Raw genomic sequence first — 11,161 nt, 5'->3', positions numbered from 1 at the left:
GAAACTAAAGTAAATGACATAATATTGCATATAGTATTCCAAAAGCCATTTTTAATTTCTGTATTTAGAGACCTGTTGTGTTAATATTGTCTCCATTTAAAGTGTCATACTGCACTGTATGACTATATACATGCATATAGTTTTACTAGTTATATATGATAGTATATTATTAGCTTTGTACTAGTTTTTCTGTAAATATTTGTTTATTGCCATGTATACCTATATATAGTCTATGTATATTTTCCCCTACTGATAGATACTTTGAATGTTGCTAACTTCTCATTATTGCAAACAAAAATACTTAAAATCATATATTCAAAAGAAATACACATCATTTTATCAAAATGTTAAAATTATAAATACTACACAGATGACATCAAACAGAACTGATAATAAACCTGAAATATACTAAAATATGCTATGGAGGAGCATACATTATTAATATAATACATTATTACATTATTATTGATGTGCATACATTATTAATTCTCTTCTGAAATATGTGCTACCCCAAAAATGAAGTAGATAGCACTAAGTATGCCATTATTCACATGTACATTGTTATACCTACACAGCCCAAAGGCCAGCAATCTGTAGCTAGCCTAATCACTTCCTGTTAATATTTAGTCAGTATTCCCAATAAAGCTGGCTTCTTCAGGGCAAAGCACCTTCTCCACTGGCGCTGCACGGGAATCAAGTAGCTATCCATGGAATATTAGAATTTAACTTATTCCATTCCATTTTCTATGTCTCATACTAAATTAAAAGAAATGAGAAAGAGCTCTGAGACTAAATAGCCAGAAAAATATTCATTCAGACTTGAATACTGTTAGGAGAGTGTGGGGCGATTCTAACTAGAGGAAGAAAGACAAGGAAGCAATAGCCAGATGCTTTCCACGCGAGTTGTCCTTGCTGCCGCTGTGATTTCCACTGGTAAGTTGAAAGCACAATTTTAGATTCCTGTATAACTTTTAAAATCTGATTTCAGGGCCAGATTTAAAAGCCATTAATAGAAAAATCACAAGAGAAATTTGTGTATTAGTTTTAAAAAGTAGGGTAGGAAGGATATATATGCATGTGTGGGGTGGGCGCATTTCTCAATCAGATGTTCCTCACCTCAGTGTTCTGTTTTTCTTTTCTTTTTAGTGTGACACTGGGGATTGAACTAAGGGACATTCTACCTCTGTGTTACACCCCCAGCCCTATTTTATTTTTTTTTATTTGGAAATGGTCTCACTGAGTTGCAGAGGGCCTCGCTAAATTTCTGAGGCTGACTGTGAACCTGCAGTCTTCCTGCCCCAGCCTCCTGAGTACTGGGTCTTTAGTGAGGAAAACATTAAAAGTTCAAGTGGGAAGACTTTCAGAAAAGCCTTTAACTCGTATCTCTGATTTAACTGAAACAAAACCAGAAAAATGAGAAGTTCATTTAAGAATATATTTAAGAAATTCCTGATACAAAACTGGTGTAGATTAGGGAGGACAAGAGGAATTCTCCCTTAATGTTCATAGCAGACAATAAAACTGAGCAGATTAACAAATCATCTAATATATGTCTTAGTCCCCAAGGGTAAACACTAGTTGCCAAAGTGATGATATTATATCTTCACCAGTTTGTTGATCTATTTTTATTTATTTATTTATTTATTTATTTAATTTATTTATTTATTTATTTTTTTTGCGGATCTGGGGATGGAACCCAGGGGCATTTGACCTCTGAGCCACACCCCCTGCCCTATTTTTTATTCTTTATTTTGAAACTGGGTCTCACTGAGTTTCAGAGGGCCTCACTAAGTAGCTGAGGCTGTCTGTGAACCACAATCCTCCTGTCTCAGCCTCCCAATGCTGGGATTACAAACGTGCACCTCCTCGCCCGGCTTCAGTTTGTTGATTTGAAGCTGGTTCTGGGTGAAAGACATTTGATAACTCACATTTTAAAAAAACATATTAAAGAATATGTTCAATGACCGAATCCTGTAGCTTCCCCTCCCAGCAGGTGTGTTAGTGAAGAGGAAAATGTCCTTAAATAAAACCAGTCATCAAGTTGCCTGGCTCTTGTTTTTGCTTCTGTTTTTGTTAGTTTGTGTCAAAGTGAAATGTTGACTCTGCTAACTGTACCTCTGTGAATGTGAACACTGGAAATTTAATTCAGCTGGCAACTTATCAAGTGTTTACCACACTAGAGAAACCAGTTGCACTGAAAACAAAGTTTTCTCAAAGTGCAGCTGGAGAGGACACCTCTGCGCCCCACCCCACCCCTTTTCATTCCCCTGCGCCTCTCTGACCTCACTGCAGGCTAAGCTGGTTGGACATTTTGGACGTTTTAGATTCTTTCTAGAATCTCCCTCTTTCACATCTACAAATATAAAAGAGAGTTATTCAGTGTTGAGTAAACTTGGCTAGTTCAGGGTATGTTTTGCTTTTAATTCAAACATGCTTGGATTTGATTATTACAACTAACCTTAAAAGGAGCATTTCAAAGTTACTGTACAATGTCTGAAGTTATTTCTTTGAGCTGTGCTCTTTGATTATTTTTATTTAACCTAAACACAGCGGTCTCTGTGCCAGGTAATGAGCAAAAAAAAAAACTTGAAAAGCACAATATAACCCATTTTTAGTGGATAATCTGAAACAAAGTACAATGCTAGATATTCATGGTTATAAATAAATAAATAAATACATGCTTTATAGATCATAGAATAGAAACTTGTGGCCAGTGAAAAAGCCTGCATGCAAAATTTGTTAAGACTGCCATAAACTACAGAAGGCTAGGGGAAACTAGAGCGAAACAAGCCTGCCACGAACTTGGGGAGACTTCTCAGGCAAATGGAGGCTGAAGACACATTTGCTCTCACCTTGCTCCTTTCAGCGTTGGCTGGGCCATGGGCCAACATATGTGCTGGCAAGTCTTCCAATGAGGTCCGGACCTGTGATGGCCATGGCTGTGGACGGTACTCTGCTGGCAGGTATGGCTCACACAGCTACCAACCTCTTTGGGTCCTCGCCTCTTCCCTAAGCATCCTTGGCCTGTGTTTCCTTGAGGGCTCACAATTACCTCTCCTGACACCGTGAAAACCCAGAGACGCACGCATATTCCTCTCTGGAGCAACATGCAAAAACTATGCTTTATGCATGGGCTTTGAATTGAGGACAAGTCAGGAAATAAGAAAAAGAGAAAGTAGTAAGTGCAGTGTCTCTCCTTTCAGTGGCTCTACACACTGACTTTTCTCACTTGACTCTAAAGGTGAAAAACAAACAGTACTATGGCATTTTATAGATGAGGAACTTGAAACAAGGTACCAAAGGGCTGAGAGTCCTGTCAAGCACAGTTGGAAGTGGTGAAGGTTTGACTTGAATTCTGGCCTTTGGATTCTCTTTCGTCCACTCATGCACTTACGGACTCGGGCTCTGAAGTTGAAAGTTAGAGATGAGAACTTAAAGGCCAGGAAAGTGTCTCCATCCCCTTCAAACACATCCAGGAGGGACACATTCATGAAGTTTCAATAAAATACACACCACCAGGGAGATGTCATTGTCTGATGAAACGGCCATGTCTCCCATTGTACCAGTAATCTCTACCTGAGTTAGAGTGGACCACGTTCACAGATGTGACCTAAGTAAATAGCAGCCTCAAATAGCTGAAACAAGACTAAGAGATGAGGAAGCTGGAAAATCAGCCTCTGGACAGATTGCCAAAATGGAGTCTCATTTCATTCATCCTCTCAAGTTTACACACTTGACTCACACAGTACCTTCTTAGCTCTTCACTGATACCTGATCAATGTTGCTTTACCCATGATTCTAACCATCCTGGTGAACCTGACTATTCAGCAGTAGCCTATCAGAAGAGAAGAGCCTGGCAGGAGTAGGCATCCTGGAGCAGCGAGAAGCAGCCACTGAGGGGCCTTTAGAAAGAAACCGGAGTGACCTCACAATCTGGAATCCTTCTGTGTTTGTGTTCCACACAGATGAATAAGCCCAGGAGGGACCACTCACTGTAATCAGGCACCATGCGCCCAAATGGTGCCCTTTTCACTGAGGGAAAAGTAAGATGAGGGTAACTTGGGATACTTTTATGATAGGTTCTTAGAAAAAGAAAACCCTTTTCAAAATAGTCTTGAAGAGGGCAAGACTCAGATAGCCATAGCACTTACATGTACTTTCTCATTTCCCCAAAATGCCATATAGTGGTAGCTAACATTTGTTTGAGGAGTACCACTGGGTATTTAAGTGCCTTAATTTTTAAAATAAAATTATGATGGTGCTGGGACAGAGATTAAAATTGGGCTAAACAGAGTGAGGAATCCTGGCACATCCCAATGAGTTTGGGCAGCTTGGACTTTTTAATATTCTGGGATGGGAACAGTGAGCTAAAACCAGTTTCCCGGGCAGCAAAGGAAGCATGGCAGCTGTTCAACCTGCTCATCCTTCTTTCCGTCATAGAAATCAGAGGCCTCACCAGGGTGTGGATGTCCTGTGTCCTGATGGATCTACTGTGTATGCACCATTCACTGGAACACTTATGGGCCAGGAGAAACCTTATAAAAATAAAAATGTTATCAACAACGGTGTCCGGCTATCTGGAAGAGGTAAGAGAGGTGGTATACAGAGCTGGGACACCTACTGATGCTCATGTTTAAATGCAAATTTAATACATATTTAATACATAGAAGGTCTCTACTTTTTACTAAAATATAACACCTAGGACATAAAAGATAGACAAAACAAAAATAGCTGATGCATTTTCAAAGGTGTTCTACAAATCTCCTGCTTTATATACACAATCCACCAAACTCTATAGCTGACTGAAGGTGTTCCTTTCTCTGGCCCAAGTAGTTCTGCTTAAAATAAATCTATAAACAAAATCGCTTTCAGCAATACTAATGATAATGGATACACAACACTTTCACTTGTCAACATCTTACAACATTTACAATTTGTAAATGTTGACATTTCTGCAATGAGTTGAATGTGAAATATTTCCAAAGCTTTCTACATTCTAGATAAAGCAGGTCTCCTGGTACTCCAGATATTGGCTTTGGCTGATTTAATTCTGTTGAGGTATAACACACACACACACACACACACACACACACACACACACACACACTGCATACGTGTAGAGCTCCATGAACCGTCACAAAGTGAAACACACTGGCAAGCCAGTACTCACAAGGCATCGAACAATATTGGCCTGGAAGAGACCCTTTGTGCTAGCATCCAGTTACTATTTCCAGCCAGCACCATCCACTAACCCCTCTTCTAGCACCCATATTCATTTTGTCCCTTTTAAAATTGATATAAATGGCTACTCAGGAGAGACTGAGATAGAATAATTGCAAATTTGAGGCCAGCCTGGACAACTTAGTGAGACCCTGACTCAAATTAAAAAGTTAAAAAGGCCAGGCATGGTGGCACATGCTTGTAATCCCCACGCTTGGAGGTGGACACAAGAGGATCGCACTGGTTCGAAGCCAGCCACGCTGGCTTAAGAGACCCTGTTTCCAAATAAAAATATAAAATAGGTCTGGGAGTGTAGCCCGGAGGTAGAAGGGTTTCCAGGAACCTGAGTACCACCAATAAATAAATAAATAAATAATAAATAAATAAATAAATAAATAATAAAAGGGACTGGGGGGGGCATGCTTGTAATCCCAGCATTCGGGAGGCTGAGACAGGAGGATGCAGGTTTGTGGACAGCCTCAGCTACTTACTGAGGCCCTTTGCAACTCAGTGAGACCCTGTTTCAAAATAAAAAATAAAAATAGGTTTGGGGGTGTACATCAGAGGTAGAATTTCCCTGGGTTCCATTCCACAAAAAAAAGAAAGAAGGTAAGAGAGAAGAAAATAAAGGAAGGAAGGAAGGAAGGAAGGAAGGAAGGAAGGAGAAAGAAAGAAAGAAAGAAAGAAAGAAAGAAAGAAAGAAAGAAAGAAAGAAAGAAAGAAAGAAAGAAAAAGACTGGGAATATAACTCAGTGGTAGAATGCTCCTGGGTTCAATCCCCAGTACTTAGGGGGGAGATATAGGTAGAATTAAATAGTATGCACTGTTTTCAGTGAGACTTCTTTAATTCCACATCATGGTTGTGAGATTCATCCATGTTTTTGAATTCATGTTAATTCTGTTTGATGTATAGCATCCATTCTATATACATATTTGTATCTATTCAGCCATTCTTCTTTAGATAGACAGTTGGGTAGTTTCCAGTTTTAGGTGATTGTGAAGATATTTCTAAGAACATTCTTGTGTTATTTAATGAAGATATACACATGCATATTCATTAAGTACATAGGTATTAAGTATATATTAAGTATAGATATTCATTAATCAATATTATATATTCGAATACAACACACACACACACACACACACACACACACACACACACGCATTTCTATTGGGAGTGAGTCCAAGGCTGTGAGGGATCCAGTGCTTTGAGGGACTATTAGGTGTCTGTCCTCTGTAAGCCCAAAATGACAACAGAAATGGACGTTATTAAGCTGGGTTCTTTGAAGTGGTGGCACCTGAGAGCCAAGGTTAAGTTCAGTGTGGCTGGTTATGTAGTAAGCATAACTGAAGCACTGACTAGTTTCTTCTGAAACTCAGAGGCCTCTAGAATTGGCTAATCATGGTGACTCTAGAACTGACTAGACGGCCAGCTGAAGCGTTACTAGTTTTGTGTTAGTGGAAGTCCTCTAGGGCTCTCACTTCAGTGATCAGTCATTGGTCATGCTTTAGTCTGCTTTCCCTTCACTTTGACCAAAATACCTGACTTGAACAAAAGAGGCAGGAAAGGTGTGTCTGGGCTCACTGTTTCAGAGGTACAGTCCATAGGTGGCCAACCTCAAGACAGACGTCCTGGTGGTATGTGGCACAGGACAGCAGCTCATCTCATGGCAGCTGGGAAGGGACAGATATAGGCCCCCAAACCATGTTTTGATGACCTACCTCCAGCCATGCCCCACCTGCCCAAGTTACCACCCAGGAAGTCTGTTCAAGTTATTAATCTCTCTGCGGATTTTCCCACCAATGAAATTAGAGGCCTGGTCCAGTTATTTCACCTCGGAAAATTTTTGCATTGCTAATACGTAAGATTTTCCGGGAGAATTCTATTTTAAAACCATACCAGGTCACAAAACCCAGCCAATTCCCAGACGTGACCCAGTTCATAGCCCCAGAGCCCTTTGAATGAAAAAGAGTATAAAAGGGTCCTACAAACAGCCAGAAATATATTCTGAAGACCCTACTCCGGCCAGCCTCAAGGGGAACTTCACCACTTAACAGGATGAACATCAGAGAAGAAGAAATAATTAGTATTTTCAGAGACTTTTGTACACTTGCTTAAAACTGATACTAATTCCCAGAGATTTAAAAGGTCACTGCAGTCCACCAATCAGATGAGGGGCTTAGAGGGTCACTAATCAGTGCGGTCTTTGAGAGTGGCCTGGTGCATTCTTACATCTGCCCTGTGGTTATCTCCTTGGTTCCAGAATACATCCTTGGAATCAACATACTCATCCACAGGCAAAATGGTGTAGGAGTGTAACTACTGTGTCACATGGAGTATGTGTCTCTTCAGGAGATACTGACAACTTTCCAAAGTAGTGGTACTGGTTTATACTCTTGTCAGAAGAATGTGAACACTCCACCTGCCCCGTACATAATGCTTTGTTATCTACTTACTTCTCCATTTTAGCCTTTTGATACGTTACCAGTTTTAATTTGCATTTTCTTGATGTTAGTGAAATTGGCATCTTTCCATCTTTATTGATAACGTATCATCTCTTATGATGTGCCTCTTTGAATATTTTGTCATTTCCCATTGGAATGTCTGACTTTTCCTTATTGATATGTGGGAGCTCTTTATATATCTTGGATATGAATCCTTTATCAGATATGCACATATGTAAAGATTCTCTCACATTGTGGACTGCCTTTGAACTTCTTTAATGACATCTTTTTAATAGAAATTCTTATTTTTAATGTGGTCAAAATTAGTAGCAATGTCCTTTTTTGTCAACTCATTTTTTACCCGACTGAGACACGTTTGCCAATTGTGAAGACATGAAGATGTTCTTTTATGTTTTCTTTGTCAGTCAACTGTCTCACTCTTAATATTTAGATTTACAATTCACCTAGAAGCAGCTTATGTAAGAAATTAGATATGGGTTCAGAGTCTTTCCCCATGCTGATTTTTAGTTGACTCTGAACCAATAACTTGGCAAGAGCATTTTTTCTCTACTGTTCTGCAACCTACAGTATCTTTTGTCATAAATCAATATCTCAATACATGTAGATCTGTTTCTATATTGTGTTTCACCAATTTGTCAAACTTGCAGAAATATGTCACTGTCTTAATTACAACATCTTTAAAATATTGATATTTGAGAGTATAAGTTTTTCAACTTTGTTCTTTCAGATTGTCTTAGCAATTCTTGGCCATCTGCATTTCCAAATAAATTATAGAAACAATTTTCACAAAAATCCTGCTGGGACTTTGATTGGGTTTGTAGGGAATACATAGATGAATTTGAAAAGAACTGATTTCTTTAAAGTAATAAATCCTCCAATCAGTGATACAGTACTTCCTCTATTTGGCTATTTAGATCTTTTTCTTTCATCATTACATTAGCAGTTGTTGTATTAGTTGTCTTCAATGTAGAGGTCTTGCGCATCTTTTAATATAGATTCATAAGAATCTTATAGTTTGCTTAGATCATCTATAGCAGTACTATCCAATATAAATATAAATATATAACTTGAAAATTTCTAGTAGCCTTATTAGAAATGTAGACAAGTGAAACTAATCTTAATATTTTATCCAATCATGTTTATAAAATATTACTTAAAATGTTATTCTAGTCCGTAATTAATAGAAATCTTGAGATATTTTCAACTTTAATAGTAAGTATTCCAAATGCATTGTGTGTTTTACACTGAGGCACATTTTCATTCAGATTAGCTACATCGAAGCGCTAGACAGCACAGGTAGCTAGTAATTACCATATTAGATAACAATCTGATAGCCTTGCTTTTTTTTTATCGCCCACCCATTTTCCCTGAGGGCAGTATGTGAAACTCTCCCTTTATTAATGCATTTGTATTTTTTTATTCTTGCATCTTTTGTAGTCTCTGCTTTTCATAGATGGTTTCTGTTATTCAGTACATGGATGGTTGAAACTGTTATATCTTGCCTTTAAATTGTGGAAGTTGCCATTATATACCATCCTTCTTAATCTTGTTTCAATGCCTTTTGACCGGAATCCCATTCTCTCCTAATAGAATTGTACTTCTTTCCCTCCCTCCCTCCCTTCCTCCCTCCCTCCCTCCCTCCCTTCCTTCCTTCCTTTTTTCTTTCTTGTTTTTTCTTCTTTCTTTTTTCCCTCTCTCCTCCCTCCCTCTTTATTCTTTTTTGTCTTTAACTTGGGATTAAACCCAGGGGCATTCTACGTCCAAGTTACATCCCCAGCCCTTTTATTTTATTGTTTGGAAACAAGGTTTCATTAGATTGCTTACAGCCTCACTAAATTTCTGAGGCTGGCTTTGAACTTGTGATCCTCCTGTCTCAGCCTCCCAAGTACTAGGATTACAAGTGTGCACCATCGCGCTCAGCTATACCTCTTGCTCTCTAGCTGCTCACATTTGTTTGGCAAATCTTTGCTCCTTATTTTTAGCCTTTTCAATCACTGTTTCATTTTACACAACATAGAATTAGCTTTTGCTTTTCAAGCCAAAAGGAAAATATTTTAAATAGACAAGCCCACTCCTATAACCAAATAAATGAGTATAGATAGGGTTGATTTATTTGGTCCCCTCATTGACATATTAATATTTTTATAAATATTGCTATATATTATTTCTCCACTTGGTGGATCTTCTTTTAAGTTCTTTTGTTATTTAGAGAAGTTTGCCTTTTAGTTTCAGTTACTTCCATTTTTGTTTTTAAAGTCTGTTTTATCAGAATATGTCTTGGAATTGACATTGTTCTGGGCCGTTCTCCTACTACTAAATATTTTCCTGATACTATTCTTCAATGCCTCTATTGCCATTTGAATCTATTCTCCTTTGGCACCTTGTAAAGCTAGTTATAATAACAGAATCCTGTCATTTCCTTCTATTCTGCCTGAGCTTACTCATGTCTGTTTTTGTTTTAAATTTCTGATTTGAGGGTACTGAAGCCCAGATAATGAATACTTATACTTATTTCCTTTTAGGTTTCTGTGTCAAAATTTTCTACATTAAGCCAACTAAATATAAAGGTTCTATCAAGAAGGGAGAGAAATTGGGAACTTTACTGCCTTTGCAGAAAGTTTATCCTGGCATACAGTCGCACATACACATTGAAAACTGTGACTTGAGTGATCCTACTGTGTACCTGTAAGTGGAAGAGAGAACAGATCTTCTAAATAAAAAAAAAATCTTCTGAAAAACCTGGATACTTATTTTGCTTCTCAAGAAATGTATGCTCAAATAGGAACAAGGATAAATGCAAGAAGAAACCCCTAGCATTTTGATTTCAACTCCCTGTCATGTTGGTGTTTGGGTATGGACTAATTTTGAAGGGGCTCTCATCCTTCACCTACAGGATCTGGGGTGGTCTTGTGTTTTAGGGTTCTCAGACCTGAAGGCCTTGGAGAAATAAAAAGTGAACTCAAGCAAGTCCAGACTGCGTTTTCAACACCTCTGAAACTTTTCTGTCTATAAATGAGAAAGAGCCTGAAGGCCTTCCTGTGGCAAGAAAATGAAGAGTGCCTTACAGTGCTAGGTGCAGTATGGACTTAATAAACATTCGTTGAATAAATGGGAGGTTTCTTATGTGAAAAGGTAATAAAGATTCTCAGAAATAACAAGAGATTTATCAACCAGTTGGAGGAAGAGCTGCTTCCATGGGTAAGAAAGGACTTGCTGTTCTTTTCCCCCAAAGTCTTCCACACTCTATGGATAAATGTATTCCCTGGGTAATGGATGATGGCATATTCTAGAAACACACATACAGTCTAGATTTCCCTGTATTGTAGGGAATACTAGAAAGAAAGAAAAGACTGCCTTTATTGGAAGCATTTCATGGAACTGGGTCATTGAATTTATCTAGCCACATGCATATTATAGCTACTTATCTCTATATAGGACTATATAATTATATTCTATTGGTATTATTCATATT

The 11,161-nt window shown here is 38.3% G+C and overlaps 1 protein-coding gene across 1 annotated transcript; it reads left to right on the top strand.

Moving 5' to 3' along the window:
* Positions 1-887: 887 nt before the first annotated feature.
* Positions 888-10,378, top strand: LECT2 (leukocyte cell derived chemotaxin 2; the record flags this gene model as incomplete). Its single annotated transcript, XM_080704132.1, has 4 exons — positions 888-933; positions 2,867-2,963; positions 4,441-4,586; positions 10,212-10,378. 4 exons carry the CDS (start codon positions 888-890, stop codon positions 10,376-10,378), a joined length of 456 nt encoding a protein of 151 aa, XP_080560258.1.
* Between the last annotated feature and the right edge of the window lie 783 nt (positions 10,379-11,161).

Source organism: Muscardinus avellanarius (genome assembly GCF_963383645.1).
Source record: "Muscardinus avellanarius genome assembly, chromosome: 1".
NCBI classification, from domain to species: domain Eukaryota; kingdom Metazoa; phylum Chordata; class Mammalia; order Rodentia; family Gliridae; genus Muscardinus; species Muscardinus avellanarius.
Note: the sequence above shows the minus strand (reverse complement) of the source record. Positions and strands in the feature narration are given on the sequence as shown.